Raw genomic sequence first — 18,811 nt, forward strand, 5'->3', positions numbered from 1 at the left:
TATGAATTTAGTTATACATGATAGAATAATCTAAAAACATAGATTGAAGGGAAAACAATTGGAACATAAAACTAAAGCAAATAAAACCCAAAGGTTGAATCCTTGTAGCTTTGATGTTCTTGAATCATTCTCCAACTCCTTGCACAATGAAGCACTCACTTTTAATCTCTGGAAAGTATGTCACAAAAAGAGGATTATTTTGATGAAGCTTGAGGGGCTATATATATGGAGAAATTCGAGCTCCTCAAAATAAGGAAAAGGGTTGCAAAACATGGTAAATCTTGGAGAGAAAATTAGGGCAAATTTGTTCGCCGCTATTTTGTGGCAGACCGCTACACCTTGGCCAGCGGTCGCCATGCATTAATCCGAGGCTTCTGACTCTTGGGTAGCGGTCGCCACGCCTTGCCCAGCGGTCGCTGGGCGTGTCTTCATTCCATGCACAAATTTCCCGAAACGGACCGCTACAGATATGGCGGTCGTCGGCAGTGTTGCAGCGGTCGCTGGACGCTACCAAAAACTCTAGATTTCCTACTTCGCGTTTTGACTCTCTTTTTAAGCTCAAATATGCACATTTCTCACAAAATGTGTCAAAATACCAAAATATATAAAATATGCAAATAATAGATGAACATATAATGCAACTTTGACACTCAAAACAGACCAAATAATGGCCTTAAAACCGTGCAAAATCCGAGCGTATCAATTAACACCCGTGCATAGGCCATAAGAGTTTCAAAAAATGATACAATTTTTAACGAATATATAAAAAATTACATCTTGAAGCAATATGAAGATTTACTAAAACAGAAATATAGTCATATTGTCCCACTATAAATTGAAGAATTTACAGGTTTCTTCCCTAATTTCAAAACATACTCCACTTTCACGGTCAGTTTATTTTGCCTACAGAGTTTTATTTTTATCTATTTTGAATTGTTTGATTTGAGTTTTGAACTTTTGATACAGTCGCCTCTACTCGTAATCTATGAGCAAGAGGTATAACAATGGTGGTGAGATGTCGTTTCATTCGTCATATCGATCCGTTGACAATTCGATTGTTGCTCCTCGACATTTTTATAATTATAGAATTTTTATTTGCGCAATTTGTAGGTGTTAATTTCGTTTGTTTTCGAAAGATATAGATTCTGCCTCTTCGGAACTTATTGCCATTGACATTTTAAGATTTTAAAATGATTGAGAATAAAAATACTTCAATCTAAATGAATCCATTCATTACATCCTCCGTTGTCATAAATTGTCCATATAGTCTTGAGAAAGAAATGTGAGAGAAGATAGCAGAAAAGATAAGGCCTAGTATGCGTTAATAATTTCGTTGAACGTGATAAAAAAATGCCTATAAAATAAGTAAAAAAGTGTTAAAAGCGGTTCTCAACATCCACTACAATATTGATTTACTACATACTCAATTAAAAGTGGGTCTCAACATTCACTACAATATTTATTTGTTACACTCAAATACTTTCTTAAAACATGTGTCCGACTCAACCGGATCTCCTAAAGCAGGATGAAGGGAGTAATATTTTTTTGCAGGAAGAGAGAGATGGATGGGGTGCTTATGCTTTGTATGTGTGAGAGCGAAGGAGGGAGGGTTGTAGTGATAAAGTGCAAATGGATGAAATGTAGTGATGAAATGTAGTACTTGTACGTCTCATTTGAGAAGTTCACTTTCCTATTAACTTTGTCCCACTTAGAATTGTTATGTGCGTCAGGCCGGTCCAGCCCGACCCAGAGCCGCTGAGGCTGACCTATATTGAGGCCCAGGCCAGGCTAGGCCCTTGTCTTAGGTGGGCTGGGATGGATTGGGCTTTGTTTAAATTTTTTATTTATGTATTTTAAAGATATGCTAAATATATTTTATATAAAAATAAAACATATAACTTATGTAAAAATAAAATACTTATGCTAAATATTTATGTTTATGTAGCTCATTTACACTAAAACTAAATTTAAATAATGTGTTTAAGTTCATTTATTGACTTTGTATAAATATCATTTTTCATGTTCTTTATATCATATCTAAAGTAATTGAATAACTAAATAGAAGAATCAATATTATTAGTTTTGTTAATAGATGATGGCATATGAATTGGTATTGTATTTTTAAAACTTCAAGTATATGAACTAACTAACAAATTTAAAGAATTCTATAATTATTCATCAAATGTTAAGATTTGAATACGTAATATTCTTAAAGATAAACTCCAGAACCATCTTTCTTTACATAAAAAAAATTGGACGTAGTCAAGATTGAATGTTGCATTTATGATTTGGGTGGAATCTTGTGTATATATTATACTATTACTATTTGAGTTCATTCGAATATATCCAACAAATTGAAACGATATAGAAAAAATTAACATGTCTCATGCACAAGATGACATGCATAAATAGATAAATATACTATTATTCGTGATTAATCACCTAATTACATTAAAAAACTAATTATATAAGGTGAGCCTTTGATCGGCCTGGGTTCACAAAATGGCTCAATTGGAACCCATCCAGCCCAAGCCCGCTACGTTTCACTGGTGGGCTGGGCTTGGGCTGGCCCATACCAGGCCGTCCTGACCCAGCCTAGTTGAGAACTCTAGTCCCAATCAAGATGTTCATTTTTTATATTTTAAATTTTATCCCTCTCTCCTTATTATAAAATATTCAACTACATTTTTTCCTCTACTTACTCCACCAAATCAACTCCTCCCAAAAACTCATGTCATTCAATAATGTGGACATCTTGAGTGGGACGGAGGGAGTACTAGTAGTAACTTATTTTTAGGTAGAATCATGTATAGGGGTGGCAAAATGGGTAGCGGGTAACGGGTACCCGACCAGATACCCGCCGGGTATCGGGTACCCGCTACCCGACGACAATGGAAAATGGGGCGGGATCGGTGGTGTGTCTTAGAGTTTTATGGGTAGCCGGTATACCTGATACCCGAGCGAGTATACCCGTTAACACCGATAATACCCAATATTATTAGTAGTAGCCATATAGCCATCTTTCAATACTTTATGTTAAATTATTGTTGGGGAACATTATGGGATATTATTATTAGAAGAGGAAAAAATTTAATATTTTTTACACCTGATGGTATATTATTTTTCTTTTTCTCTCACAGTAATCAAATCTTAATAATAGTAAAGAGTTTGAAAAAGACATGTGAAGAGCAAAGCTTCAACAATCTTAGTGGTTTTACAAACCCAACTTTTGGTTTGAAGCACTTTCGATTCAAGGGTCAAACTCAGCTTACTCAAACTTAGAAATCTCATATTATAACATATAGAAGCACCAGTTTCGGGTCAGGTAATGAAATAAGAAAAGAAATTGTATTAGAGTAATTTAGACTAATGTATCAATTTAGAACACTAATTATATTTTTTTTATGAAATATATAGAATTAAAACTTTTTGTAATAGTTTAAAACATCGATGAAATACTTTATGCGTATGGTGTAATTACCCTTTATTCCTACCTAATGATGATAAATTATATTTATCCCATACAAATAGATTATTTTTGTAATTTTTGTATGATAAAAATAGACAATTGTATTTGTATTCTCGATGTCTAATTTTTCACTATCCATACAAATCGGTCAAAATCGATTATATATAAGAGATGGTTAGTCACGAGACAAGAGAGAAGAAATCTTGGTTTATTAGGGCAATCGAATGTCCAGGCTTGAAGGTAGTTGAAGCAAATAATGAATTAATAGTACGTCAACGATTTTTGTATTCTGTTTTTTTGCACATAAAACTGTTCTAAGTTAGATTTTTGATACAACATTAAATCGGTGAACATTATTTGAATTAGATTTTTCTTTAAGACAAGAAGAAATTTGTGAGGCATGATTCTTGTGAATAGTAATTATATTGGTGGCGTGAGTGATATGTGTCATGATCTGGAAGTTAGTTCACGATGAACATGTAACAGATTCACTGTATTTGTCAACATTCATAGTAACAGATTTCACAAAAAGAATTGATTTAATATTTTCAATCCACAGTAATAGGGTGTTCTTCCTCATTGCAGCACACCAGAAAAAATGTGGGCAACAATATCGAACGTAATGAGCTATATAGCCTCTATTAACGAATAATACCACTCTCAAAAAAATGGAAAAGAAAAAAACTGAAAAGTAGTATCCCAGACGACTCCCATTCCATTGATCTCCACATCAGTAAAAGAATCACACACCCTTGAGTATCGTCAGATATAGTGAGGCAGGGACGCCAACTTGTTTTTTCTTGAAATGTCGAACAATTCAATGAATCTCTGATCGGTAACTCTAGCCTTATCTGCAGCAAACCTCTGATACTCATCGAAAATTGAAGCCAGGCACCAATTTTGCCACTTCCTAAGACATCCCACAAGACAACCAGTCCGGTGCTGCATTCGACAAAGGTGGATACATATACATCAGAAAACCAAGACATCATGAATAGTTGGAAACAGAATGGATATACAAGTACCTTTCCACGTTTGCAGTGAATTAGGAGCGGATGGTTTCTTTCATCTGCATAGGATGTTTCATTGATTAAAGGGTTTCCCCAAAGCATGAGAAATATACATCTGATGAAGGTTCAGAGGTATATAGATATACCTAATAGCACTCTCAATGCACAAACAATTACATCCTCAGGGATGTTTATAGATAGCTCCTGCAAATATTAGTTGTATGTGAGACCATATAACAATTCCAAGGCAATGCTTACAACATTTTGTATTATAAACATTCTTCCTTCAGTATTCAATCACTTGATCCTTTTCAAAAAGTTCTAAACAACCAAGAAAGCTTTATATTGGGTACCAACTTCTAGGACCCTAAAAAACAAGATTTTGCAATGGATAACACAACCAAATACGAATGGTGACAAAGCCAAAATACACCAACCTAGAAGATCAAAACCCATACTTAATAATCCAATTACAGCCGTCAGAAAATTCTCCAAAATGCAGAAGACTTATTGCACAAAGATCAAATAATCTTTCTCATAAGGCTAAATTGTTCTTATATTGACTCAAATCTCAAAGATCACCAGAAACACAGTGAATACTCTACAATGTAACTGCACCGTTAAGAAAGTAGATTTAATTTCCAAGACTATCCAAGGTAATTATTGTATTCGAATAAATCCCTGCTTTAGCATGAATTTTTTGGGAAAGGAAGCAAATTCACAAATAATCATTGGTATTTCTCTCCTCCAAGGCTCAAACCAAACTATTCCCCCAACAATGCCCCACAAACATAATTTGTGCATAACTGAACAAAAAACTACCTTAGAACCTTCAAGGCCGAACTGAAAAAGACGAATTCCATTTGCATTGAGAAATTGCATATTATCCTCAGGATAAGGCTCCGGACACAAGTATCTTCAATATCACAAAATTTTTACTTCAATATCTTCAAATAATAAACATATTAACAAAAGAAGAACCGCTCACTTACCCACCATAGACACGAATTAACACGCCCACCAGGGCCACCACTGAGGTAGCAAAGCCTCGTTCATAGTAGTATCAATTTATCAAGCAATTATATTTGACTAGATTTTCAAGTATGTTAAACTTCCAAATATATGATTTTTTTCCTTCGGTAAACTTATTAAATATAATTAGATATGCCTAATTAGGCAACAGTGAAAAACTTTTATATCTAAAGTTTGTTATTTATATTATCACATGAATCATGAATGAACTTAACTTAAGAACAATATTTGTATCTGTATACTAGGTTTGAAATTTGTTTAGTTAAACTTAGACAACCAACGACTCTTATAAAACTATACGGTAGTAGTAACATTTAAGAAAATTTTGTTTCCATGATTTATTATTCTTTAATATGTATGTTAACAAAAAAAACACAATGGTTTTAATCAGATGAACATCCTTGCATTTGAATACCAATTATAAACAAAAGATGGAGTACTACATTCTTGAATTTTATATACTCCTACAATCTAGTTATAAACAAAGATATACTCCATTACTGTAAATTTACAATAAGTGAAATCATAAAACAAAAGAACAATAAATCATGGAAGCAAAAAATAGTTAAAACACTTAATTCGTTAATGACTAATATGAGAGTGGTTAACTACAACCAACCTAATAAAGCATAAGAAATTTCACATTTAATTAGGAAAAAGATTATATTAGGAAGTTTAGCATAATTGAAACTGAAGTTAAATATAATGGTTAGACAAATTGAGTTACCAATCACGGGGCATCGCCGATACTCAAGAGGCCGGCGCGTTAATTCGTGTCTACGGTCGGTAGGGGAGCATCCTGGAAAAAAGAAAGAGATATCAAATTGAGCTAACATGATCGATTGGAGGCCTAGGGTTTTCAAGAAAGGAAAATTAGCAGAGTTGGGAAACCCGGAGCGGTATATTCCGTAATCCACCATAGAAAAGTTGAGCGGCGGCACGAATAGATGGTCCTCCGCCTTAACATCGGAAGCAACGAGTTTTTCCGGCGACATATCGGCGGCGGCAGGAGACGGTTGGACGGTTTTGAGGCACATTGGAGCGCGGCAATTGTGGATGCTCATATCATTCACGCGCAAAGGCGCATGATCGGATCGTGGAGAATCCGGCGAAGTGAGAGTAGGAATCTGTTAAACAATTTGAGATTATATTTTGAGCAGGAATAGGATTTGGGAAATTTTAGGGAATCTATAAGAGATCCAATCGTCAAAAAGTAGATGACTGAATGTTCAATCGCGGCTATAACTACTTTTATCCGTTAACGACTATGTTTAATCCATCAATATTAATTTCCTCGATTTTTATTTGGATTTATATTTTTTATTTGTAGATATGTACTGATTGAATTTGAATTATTGTAATTTAATTTGTAAATATTGGACTCATCCAAATGGCACTCTCTTAACAAGACAATCCAACAAATTTCGACTTATATGGACTCATCCTAATGACTTTGAAAATCATATTTTAGAGTATAAATCTAAATTAATCTTGTTGACTCAAATTGTATATACCAACATCCGTTGGTATCTATGTTTAAATTTGTCAGCTTAACTGTATTTTGAAATTGTATAAACCATCTGGATTTGCTCTAAAACACTAGGATATGATAAAATAGGCACAAACAAACTAGTGGTTGCTTACAAGCTTGATTGGACCAATTATTGATTTGAAATTTTGAAGTACTGACAAAAAATATAACTTTGTCCTTATAAAATAAACTTATCATAGAGTTTACAATTTACATCCACTAATGGGGATATGAAAGGATCATATCAATATCAATATCAATATCAATATCAATATCAAACTTTTAACACATTGTAATTATATTGTTACAATATAGGAGTATTTAAATGTTGAAAGCAATGCAACACTAATAACTAGTAAAACATAAAATGAAATCACGAAGAGCTTCATATCTTTAGAGCTGAACTGCAATTCCACAGCGAGGAAGCTTATCTCTAAACATTTTATATAAACAGAGGCTAATCTAAAAACAAAATCGAATAACGTAAAAAAACAAACCGAACTAATACTTCTGCTTATGAAAACACATCTCCCAAAAAGAATATGATTTTCATTTACAAGCAAATAATTAACTTACCCATCATACCACAAACACCAACAACAGAAAGAGTTAGTAATGAACTTCGCCCTACACTTACTTCTTTCATATGCATGCAGTTTCAGGGAGCGAGAACGAGGACTTTTATAGTCCCTTGGCTGTTTGCTGTAACCATAGTTGGGCTATCACTTTTCCAGCACACAGCACTTATGAAGTACGACCCCGCATCTTCTTCGCCTTCTTCTGTTTCAGAATTATTGAATTTATGCCATGCTGCCGGCTTAGATATTGCCTACCAAAACCCCACTTTTTAGTTGAAAATATATGCACTGCATCAGATCAACTAACCGATCATATTTAAATAACCATATGGATACCTTGTGATAGACAAATACTTCATTTGTTTCGCTACCACATGCTATGTATTCGCTGTTCGCTGTTAGCCCCACAAAGTTCTTCTCATTTGCATGGCCTCTAAAAGTGCGCAGCTGCAGAAAATATCACAGCAAGAATGATATTATCATCACCATTACTTGACAAACCCAATATAATGGTTAATCAAGAGATAAGCAGAAAAAAGTAAGAGAGAACAGACAAGCAAGTTTGGATGTGTGTGCATATAAAGGTTATGAAACTGTCACTAACCATATCATCGGATCACTTATGTAACGAATCACAAGAATATCAAAGGTCGTTCGCATTTTTGGTTGACCCCTTAGATGAAAAAACATGCAGAAACTCACACCATCTAATTCATTTGCAACATTGGCTTTAGTCACCATTTCAGGCAATTTACCATGTTAAAAAAAGGAAAAATGAAAAATGAAATATTCCATCACTCATTTTTTGTTTCAAAGTTAAAATCTCTAGCAGTCTGTAAATGTAAATGCTGATGAAAAGCTACTAAGTCGTGTATTGCAAATGAAAAAAGATCTAAAAGGATGACATAATAACTTACAGGAACATTTTCCTTAACATCCCATAGGCGCACTGTACTGTCTGTTGAAGCAGAAGCAAGCTCATCATCGGACAGAAATTTCACATATGACACAGCCTTCCTGTGTCCGCTGAATATATACAGTGGCTGGCTAACTTTTCTTAAGTCATAGTAATGAATGTGATGATCTGCGGAGCCAACCTGCAAGGGAACAGCACCATACAATTCAGGAACCAGTTTCATACAGCTGTAGAGGCAGAACGGAAAAGTATGAACTCCCACAAAGAATCAGTACATACAGCGACATGGATGCTGGATCCAGGATTATATTTGACTGAACATATATTTGCCTTCATGTCAATGTTTATGACACTCGCCTCCTGGTTTGTACACCATACTTTGACCTGTGGAGTCCATTGAGTCAGTCTATAAAGAGTATATGTTCCGATATAAAAAGAACTAAGTAATTTAATAACCACTCGCAGCCTAATAACGCAGCCTAATAACAGCTAGGCAAATTATCGGTCACCTGATGTCGACCACAATGCACGTTTAATGTTGCATGGACCCAAAATCCTATTTAGGATAATTATATACTTCATAGAGAGATTGTGATTGGTACAGGATCAATCTTAAAATTAGCTGAATATAGCTATAATGTTGTAGATGTTTCGCTTTGCACTCCACCTGGCTAGCAGTTCACCAGGATTGTTAAGGGAAGCAGAAAAAAGACAACGTTGATTCAAAGACTAATTCGACATGTGTGTCTGCCTTAAAAGTGGGAGTTAATATTCTATAATTCAAGTTGGTACATCAACTTCAGAAAGGCCGCAGAGAGATCTACACATGAAAATACAGAAAGCAAGACTTCTGGTAATATGGGGCTCTACAATGAACTGCCCCCTCAAGTTAGACAGAAGGGTGTAAGTTTGCTTAAAATGTAGCTTTAGTGTGTCACAACAAAATTATGATTGTGCACTTCACATACCTTGCAGTCATCACTACCAGATACAAGCATTGAAGGATCTGTGCATGAAAAATCAACACTCCAGGCACGTTTCTCATGCTCCTCATACTCCATCACACTCTGCAATGTACGTAGTTCAAGATTTAAGCATGACATTCTTTTACAGCAATAAGATGGTGAATAAATGGATTTACTGACATTAGTAATACCTGTCTAGTAGTCACATCCCAAACAGTTACTATGCCTTCATAGTCACTGCTGGCAATATGATTTTTTGCATACTTGTTCCAGCTTAAACAGCTTAGCTTTGCTCTAGTAGACATTTCTGCTACAGGACATTGAGAGTCCGCTGGTTCATTAACCACCTGGAGAGTAATTTTCATCCACCATTTGAGGGGTGAGACCAGAGTGTGTCATAAATCAATCAGAAAAATGACATAAAGTAAAATAAAATAAAAGACTGCAAAACATAAAGAACAGCTGAAGTCCTGCATAGAAACTTCAGGCACATGATTACATGGCACTGCATCTAATCATGTCCAGATATACTAAATGCATCAACTGATGCAAAACTTGAAACAACTTACTGATGAAAACTCAAAAATCTTGATCTGTCGTGATACTCCAGCTGTAGCAAATAATTCATCATCTCGATCAAATTCTATGCTGCAAGGAATGAATAGTAATTTAAAACTCTAAATAGTATGCAGAAGATTAAAATCACAAAGGTCTAGTGCATGAATGTGAGGGACCACAACTTTTATCGCCTGCCAGAGCCTTTTGCCTCGAACATAATTGTATTTCACTGTTTGCGCAAGAATTAACACCCTAACTTACAACTCAATAATCAATATTCATATAAGAATTAAAATGCTAAATGCGGATTTATGTGGCTTACAAGCTACCAGAGTTCTTGCATTAATGCAATCACCCAAATTAAGCATCTTTAATATCCCCAAGACCAACCGAAGAGAAGAGATCACAGATAATTTTGTCCAGAATTATGATTGAGAAAAAGAAAGCTATATGTTCAACACTAAAATCCATTAAGAAATTGTAGAAAGTGCAACTACCTATCCACCACATGAAATGGACTCGTCAAAACTGAATCTGTTCTATCTCCATTTCGTTATAAATTTATAATAAAACTTGCAAATTTAACGAGTCCACATTAGCTAATAAACTTAGTAGAACTGCACTGTGAAGTAACATCTTCAATTTTTTATTAAATTACAATGCTTGCTTCTAGATGAATGACTGGGTGAAGGTGATAGAATCGAATTCCACACCATATGCAGCAAACTCACTGACCTTGATACAATGTTAGCCGAGTGAAAAAGATCTCCATGTCTTAGTTCGGCAACAACCCGCAACCGACTGAAGAACTAAACTCTATTAGACACTGCATATGGATTTTGAAAAGACCTAAAGCTATCTACAAGAATCTCATACCTGTATCTTGTGAAAGTTGATAGAACAGACTGAAAATCCTCAAGACCTACAGAGTATCCTTCTCTCTTTGAACTCAGTGAGTCACGCCCTTGCTGCTCTGGCATTTGTTTTGCCCAATACCGCCTCTTTTGCAAGTAACAATCTTGTAGGTCATTGAACTGATACAATAGACATAAAAGGATAAGAAACACTTATACAAAGACGCAGACAGTATCTAACATTCTATGTTATGACACAACTAATAGCTGCGGAAACTCCTATAACTGCATTAATGACTTCAACAACAGAAGACGGCCAGATGATTGACTACATGCTTTGCATATTCAAGCATAAAATGAAGAAATAAAAAGACCACACTCAAAGCAGTTCAACAATATTACAGATGTTTGTAATATTAGCTTCTGATAATAATATTTTCTATGATCACTATCTATAAATGATTATTTTCCTCCAGAACGTGACCAGGTTTAAGGTGTTACTGGAAAGATACATGCTACGATAATCACATCACCCACCTGAGCATGTACCCTTCTCTTCCTTGCTAATGCCTGTCCTGATTGAGAAGGATTCTGGATGTCTGACCCACCATAACTATCCTTCCCTAGTACCAAATGACTAGCAGAAGATCTCACATCAGCTTTCTTGCTATGAAGATCACCTGAAGTAAGGCGGGATTGGCCAGGTGTGAGAGAAGGTCTGGAGGCTGTAGCACCACTTTGTTTTTCAACCACTGACGGCCATGCTGATTTGGAAGAAGGATCATCACCAAGCATTCTTAGTTTAGACGAACATCTATCCCTTCGACGGTATAACTCTATTCGACGTCTCTCCACTGCATGAATATCTTCTTTAATGTACTTTAGATCAGATTGTACCTGCAGGAAAAGATAAAATGAAAAACTAAAAATCAGATATCTCTTCTCTCTCTTTTTCTCTGGGTTTCTCTTTGAGCTATCTGTGCTTAAGAGAGATAACCCTCAGTTTAACATGAAAAGTCTTCAAGTTTATATCAATAAGGTATAATCATGCTCAGAAGGAGGGTATCATCCTCACAACAGGAAAGTTTGAGACATCATAATATCAAGATAATTATTCCATTAACCAGGAAGCAGTCTTATGTTTGCGATTTCTAATAATAACATCCAAAGATCCAAATTATTGCATTGGTACTGATGGTAGTGGTACTAGATAATGCTAGATCGGCATATTTGAACACCTATAGCCTAACACAAAACTCTACGAATGTGGAATTCCTGATTCTTTTGACTGATTTTACACAAACCACCTTATCTTACGTTGAAAGTTTAGTAGCCTAATGGCGCTAATTATAGCAGATAAAGATCTTCAAATGATCTACATTGCAGAATAAGCTTCTATAACTAAAAAATATGAACTAATGATGAAACAAAAGAGTCCACTCCGTTCACCTCATTGAGCTCATCAAGTTTCTTCTTTCTCAGACAAAGCATAAAATCAAGCAGGATCTGTAGATTTGTTTCGGCTTCTTCTTGCTCCATTTTACTTTTTTTCTCTGAAAGAAGAGACATAAGGCTTTCGAGATCCTTCACTGAAGCTTCACATCCCTGTCTATATATAATATTAGGGTCACTGATTCTTCACATCCCTGTCTATGTATCATATTACTGTAGTACATATGCCATAAATGGATGAACAATCGACGTCCAAAATAAAAGGTATCCTCATTTTACAGATGGACAATCATGATGGGTAACAAAAGGGTATCATGAAAAATATAATCAAGCACTAATTTTTGAACTGTTTAGAAAAATTAGAGTTTTGTTTACTAGAAGGTTTGTACTACAAACAAATGGCATAGGTGGATTTAAGGAAGCATGGACAGCATGTACCATAGCAGGCATGTAGATGACTACCGAATGGTAATTATTGGCTCCAATAGTAGATTTTGTGTGCTTAGAGTAGTAGACAGACAACACTACCATGCTGTAAAAACACGTTGCTATTAGAAATAAATCTTTCAGCAAATAACTGACCCGTTCGAGTGCCTGGCGAAGTTGTTCCAAAGGAGTAGCAGTTTTAGCTGTTTGATGAGCAGAAGTCTTCATCAATAACTGCAAGAATACATGCACCACATCATTAGCTAAATGCATGGAGACATCTCCCATCTAACATCACGGGAAGAGTAACTAAACTCACAGAACAAACACATGCAGCTTCTGGAGTAAGAAAACTCAGCAGTAAGTGATAGGAACATACAGTTTCAAGACTTTTAAACTAAAAAAATTTATATCACTTGTTAGTTTAAATTTTTTCTTTGAGTCACCATTTTGAAAGCAGGTGTCTGGAGACATGCTTTATCATTCTGAGATTCAATTCTTTCTTTTCATTGATGTGTCTTTAATATATTAACATTAGTATTGGCCAAACTTCTTTTTATTCCTGACAGGGAAGGTGGCATAACTTTGCATCATATTATAAAGTTTGTTTCTAAAAAACAGAAAGGACAGAAAGGTGAGCAGTCTGCTGACTTGGCACTTTTCTTCAAGAAATCTTCATTTTTTAATAATGATTGTTCTTGTCAACCACAATGAGAAAGAATAGAAAAATCCAATGTAAACTGTCCAGGTTTGAATCACAATCTCCAGTTAACACAATATTTTCAAAATCAGCTTATCGGATTGCTAGCAGGTAGACCAAGGTCTCGCATATAGTGTATATATTTGATAAAAATAGATGGTATACCGTATACATAAAATCCATATCAAGACACACAAATACATACATAAGGATGAGTGAGTATACAGTATGCCATCACTTACTCAGAGTCATAGGCACATGCAAGCATACACATAGGATGACAGCATGACTTTGTGTAATCGCAATGAGGAAAATTCACAAGTTGTAGCATAAATTAGACTATAACACTGCAGAGAAGTGAAAATATATTTAGCAAGCCAGTTCTGCCTTTGGGCTCCAAAACAAGGGGGATTAGCAGTGAGGGGAAACTACACATAGAGATAGCTTATCATTAATAGTAGTATTACTTACAGAAATTACATTGCCAGAGCAATATAATCAAAATTCCCAATAGCTTAGTAATTAAGACGAGAATTAAAAAATTGCAGGTATCCAAAATGCTCCAAAAAGAGTAAACTTGAAACAGAGAGTCACAGATGATGAGTTGATTATGCAGAAAGTGGGAAAACAATAAGAAAACAAACCTTGTTGAGGAGGAAATTAGGGTAGAGGTGATTAGCAGTAAGGAAATGAGAGCAGCAGGGGCAATCACTCTTGTTCTGAAGATGAGTGACGATACACATATAGCAAAAGCTATGGCCACAGGCAGTGAGAAAGGCATCCTTGATGATCTGCATGCAAATAGGGCAGAGGATGTCCTTATCAGAGTCGTGCTCCATCTCCGAGTGCGGCGGCGACGGCGACGGAGCACCGGCGGAAGAATCCGCCGGCTCTGATTTGATGGTAGGCACGAGAGGGCCGCCAATTGAAGTGGTCTGGTCTCCCATTTTAAGCAGAATGGGGTGGGTCTACATGAGGTATGAGAGTGGTGGGTGTTTGTATAGGTGAAGGAAGGAGAGGCGGAAACGGTTAGTGTGTGTGTATTTCATTTCTTAAAAGAGAAGAGAAGAGAAGAGAAGAGAGGAGATATTTGAATGGGCTACAACTGACCACGTTACTTTCGATTCCCACCCACTCTACAGCTCAATCAATACACACAACACGCCATTTTCACTTCAAATTCTCGCCACCGATCCCACATTTTTTCTATATTTTGAAGGTTAATCTTTCTTTTTTTTTAATCCGATAAAGCTACAGTCCAACCGTCCGAATAAGCTTCTACAATCCTGTTATTTCGATTCATTTGCCAACTCATTCCTACATTTTTATAAAATAAATAACTATATAAAAAATATTAATTAATCCTTCAATTTATATACTTGTTTCTACACGAGTTTTAATGTGTACATAATTAGAAAAGTAAGAGGGATATAAAGAAAAAAAATTTTAAAGTATTGTTAATGAGAAATGAGTTTCACCTCATTAGTGAGAAATAAGTTTTCGAAATTAGAAAGTTCATAACTTTTTAGACTAGAAATGAAATAGTTCATTATTTTCAAGTACAAAATGAGTATAATATGTGTATCATGATCATTAGAGCAAAATTATGAATTCTAAAATAAGCTTATATTTTAAATTGTGTTTTTTTAATAATTCAAGATCCATCAGAATATATTTGCATATGTTAAATCATTTAAGAAATATACTTGAATTTTATGAGATAAAATTATTATCGAACAATTTATTATTGAGTTTATGTTATATACTCAAAATACTCAATGCACTCTCTCTAGACTCAAAACCCAATTTTACTATAGTGCCGCTTGCCGACAAATTCTTAAAAAAGTCTTGTAACTATTGGAGCTTTGACAAATAAAAAAACGTGCATTTACGATTAGAGATTAATTTAGCGAGTACATAAATTGCCGTAAATATTAGTATTTCAAATTATAATTATTTTAGCATTAGTAATAGTTGTAATACTTTGGATAGTTCATACATACTATAAGAAGATATTTCCGCAAATTCAATCCCAATTAGGGAATTCGGTTATTTATTAGGTGTAAAGGTGTGATCATTAGACATTAGAGTTGGTTAACAGTCAAAGCTAACATGATTTTGTACGTCAGGAACTTCCAAAAGTACATATTTTTCTCTATTTATTTATTTATATTTTCAGTCTAACCTACGATCAACAATGATAGGTCAATGCCGGCATAATTGGAAACAGTAAAGTTGCGAAGGATATATAGATAATGAATAAAAGCAATATCGATGTCGAAAGACTCGACACTGTCGGAAAAGCGATTGTCAAGATCGATCTGCATGTACTAGTTTGGTATGATTGACATCAATTCGGTCAATTCATATCATCGTACCAAAGTTGCAATCAAAATGTCAAGGACGACCCACACTGATTTGGTACTAATGCTATAAATTCGGCCAATTGATATCATCGTACCAAATTTGCAAGTAGAATGCCAAGACTAAAGGTGCCATCAAAGATTTGAGAATTATCGGCCATCTCTAGATTTGAATCAAGGAAGTAGTGATTGTTCCAAGTGGATTAACATCTCTTGCTAAAAAATGAAAATGGAACAATATGCTTGATATATATCCATCATTTCTCTTTGAAAAAAAACTCCAAATTTTTACAGCATGAGGAATAAGAAATTCGAATATAAATATAACGCATAGAGTTGAAATCTGACAAAATAAATTTAGTTGAATGCAGTACAAAATTCGTTAGCTTTCATTTTCAGAAAATAGTTTGTTAGATGTCGTATTTAAAGTGCATTTATGGAGTATGATGTTAATATCTAGCAACAAAACACTATTGAAGCATAGAATATGGTTAGAGCATCCGCAGCGGCATTAATGAACACAGTCAAATGAAGTGGACTTAAGAAATATGCTAAGTAGTAGTATAACATATTTTTACTGTTATAGAATTAATGTTCCTCAACTGTTATGAAATTTAAAACATTGTCAGGCTAATTCGAAGGGATGTGGTCTCCTCATAGCCTATGCTTTTAAATTCTTTAAATCAACGTAATAAGTATGGGCATATTTTGTCACATATCATTTTCATTTTATTAATTACATGTCTATGTAGTGTAAGGTAATATATTTCTAAAGAATAATGTTTTGGAGACATAATGTCTAAGACATAATGAGGTTAAAATGGTAATTATATATTATGTGGTATTTTTAATTAAAATTTTATTTTATGTGTTTACTTTACTACCCCTATATTAATTTGTTTATTTATTACACCTATAACCTATTTAAGGATATAAATGTAGATTATGCATATATTATGCATGCATTTAATAAACACGTGAATCATATATACGATTTTAAAATATGACTGGATAATATTTTTTTATCTATTCCCCTTTTATTGCATTTATTTAAAGAAAATTTTAATATATAGAGTAGTACAATTTTACTACCAAATAAAAAATATTGGATTTCTTTACAAATTAGTTTTATAAATTTTAGTTTAAAATTACTAACTAAAAAAGATATTATTAATGGAGCTTATGATTCTTCATTTTCTTAATTCTTAATATAATTAGTTGATGTACGATATATTAAATAATCTAAAACGAGAAAAGTTGATTCATCCAATTATTTTCGTATTAAAAATACAATAATTTTTTATTTTTGAAACGTTATAAAGTTAACTTTCTAAGCATAATTTTATAGAGTCGAAAACAAATATTACATGTGATAAAAGTTAAGAAAATTAATACAAAAGATAACGCAAATAAATGATTCATCATAATAACTACTACTATTATTTAATCATACAATCAAATTTGAATAAGAAATTTAACAAAAAAATTAATAAAACCGGCTATGAAAGTATAACATAAAAAAGAAAATAACTCATAATTAAATTATCAACTGATTATATAAAAAATTATTTGAAAAAATAATAATAGATGAAGCTATCAAATTATTTTATTATTAAATAATAATTTAGTATGTATTTTGTTAATTACTACTACTATAGTAACTAATTTATAATCTAAATTCATGATTTTTAAATAAATAAAATAGTATAAAATTAACATGAAAAAAATGATGTGTAAACATATAAAAAAGTTTCGAGCATGATTGTAGTTTATCTCTAATCAAATCAATAAATATGCATTTAGATAAAGATATTTAATTTGATTTAATATTCCTTAATTAGATTTGTATCCATTTAACATGATATTGGGTAAAATAGTCATAATAAAAAATATATCTATGTCAAAATGCCATAAGGGTATTATGGCATGGAGACATTATGTCTCTAAATCACTACCCATTTCTAAATTAGAAATGCAAGCAGAAATCAATTTTGTAATTTTATTTATTTTTTTATACTAACAAAATGAACTTGTGTAATCCGTAGTAGGCGGTGGGTGATTGCTAATTTGCAAATTAAAATCACGGTGATCGTGGAATACTAGTACTCCCTCCGTCCCGCACTACTCGCACTTATTTCCTTTTTGGGCGTCCCAAGTTACTTGCACTCTTTCCATTTTTAGTAAAAATTTTCACCTACAGCCGTAATTTTTTACTTTCCTATACACTCATTCCTTAATCTCCGTGCCGAAAAGGAAAGGAGCGAGTAGCCCGGGACGGAGGGAGTATAATTTAAGCAAATAATTTTTTATGACCAAGGAAAAATTGTGAGTACTTAATCATCATTGTGGGTAATTATGTGTATATTCAATTAAAATAGGATTCCCGTACCTTAAATAAAGGAAATGTGTACAACGACGTCTGCTTATACTATCTCCTTCCCCCAAAATTCGTCCCGATTTTACTGGGTACGGGTTTTAAGGAATTGTTTGACTTTGTATTAAATGAAGGAGTGTAGTGGAGTTTGGGTCCCACATGAATGCTATTCTTTTATTGTTGCTTAGATGAGGTGTGATAAAAACTTAATGTGATTACAAAAATTAATGATTAAAAAAAGTAATGCGAAATTAATGTGATTACATAATTAATGTGATTAACTAATTAATGTGATTAAAGGAGTAATGTGAAATTAATGTGGTTAAATAATTAATGTGATTAAAAAATTATGTGATTACCAAATTAATGTGATTACACAGGATTAATGCGAAAATCAATGTGGTTAAATAATTAATGTGCTTAAACAATTCTATGATTAACAAATGAATGAGAAATTTTAGGGGCTATCACCCTGCAAATGTGTGAAACTCCAGTGAATAAAAATTCTTCCAAAAAACTGAAATATGGAGCACATACATGAAACAATGTTTCTGCATTTCCAAATGATAGGGCTATCACCCTA

At 33.7% G+C, this 18,811-nt stretch overlaps 2 protein-coding genes and 2 non-coding genes across 5 annotated transcripts; 2 read left to right on the forward strand and 2 right to left on the reverse strand.

Moving 5' to 3' along the window:
* The first annotated feature begins 932 nt into the window (after nucleotides 1–932).
* LOC121742766 lies at nucleotides 933–1,072 on the forward strand. Its single transcript, XR_006038111.1, has one exon. It is a non-coding gene; the product is annotated as a small nucleolar RNA snoR111 (small nucleolar RNA).
* Nucleotides 1,073–2,328: 1,256 nt separating this feature from the next.
* LOC121742794 lies at nucleotides 2,329–2,431 on the forward strand. Its single transcript, XR_006038130.1, has one exon. It is a non-coding gene; the product is annotated as a U6 spliceosomal RNA (small nuclear RNA).
* A 1,558-nt stretch (nucleotides 2,432–3,989) lies between these two features.
* Nucleotides 3,990–6,768, reverse strand: LOC121742465 (tyrosine-protein phosphatase DSP1-like). The gene is made up of 5 exons (XM_042135602.1): nucleotides 6,346–6,768; nucleotides 5,302–5,395; nucleotides 4,626–4,683; nucleotides 4,495–4,538; nucleotides 3,990–4,411 (listed from the first exon to the last, which is right to left on the reverse strand). The coding sequence occupies exons 1-5, from the start codon at nucleotides 6,573–6,575 to the stop codon at nucleotides 4,232–4,234; spliced, it is 606 nt and encodes a 201-aa protein (XP_041991536.1). The 5' UTR covers nucleotides 6,576–6,768; the 3' UTR covers nucleotides 3,990–4,231.
* Nucleotides 6,769–7,405: 637 nt separating this feature from the next.
* LOC121741973 (E3 ubiquitin-protein ligase COP1-like) lies at nucleotides 7,406–14,574 on the reverse strand. 2 transcript variants are annotated; one of them, XM_042134969.1, is made up of 14 exons: nucleotides 14,136–14,274; nucleotides 13,734–13,838; nucleotides 12,948–13,025; nucleotides 12,363–12,518; nucleotides 11,451–11,810; nucleotides 10,936–11,093; nucleotides 10,795–10,860; nucleotides 10,071–10,149; nucleotides 9,693–9,848; nucleotides 9,505–9,603; nucleotides 8,816–8,920; nucleotides 8,538–8,717; nucleotides 7,957–8,067; nucleotides 7,406–7,871 (listed from the first exon to the last, which is right to left on the reverse strand). In XM_042134969.1, the coding sequence occupies exons 3-14, from the start codon at nucleotides 13,017–13,019 to the stop codon at nucleotides 7,701–7,703; spliced, it is 1,713 nt and encodes a 570-aa protein (XP_041990903.1). In that variant the 5' UTR covers nucleotides 13,020–13,025; nucleotides 13,734–13,838; nucleotides 14,136–14,274; the 3' UTR covers nucleotides 7,406–7,700. The 2 variants fall into 2 exon arrangements, with proteins under 2 accessions (XP_041990903.1, XP_041990902.1); XM_042134968.1 differs by lacking the exon at nucleotides 13,734–13,838 and having other exon boundaries at nucleotides 14,136–14,574.
* Between the last annotated feature and the right edge of the window lie 4,237 nt (nucleotides 14,575–18,811).

This window comes from Salvia splendens, chromosome 7 (genome assembly GCF_004379255.2).
Source record: "Salvia splendens isolate huo1 chromosome 7, SspV2, whole genome shotgun sequence".
Lineage (NCBI taxonomy): Eukaryota > Viridiplantae > Streptophyta > Magnoliopsida > Lamiales > Lamiaceae > Salvia > Salvia splendens.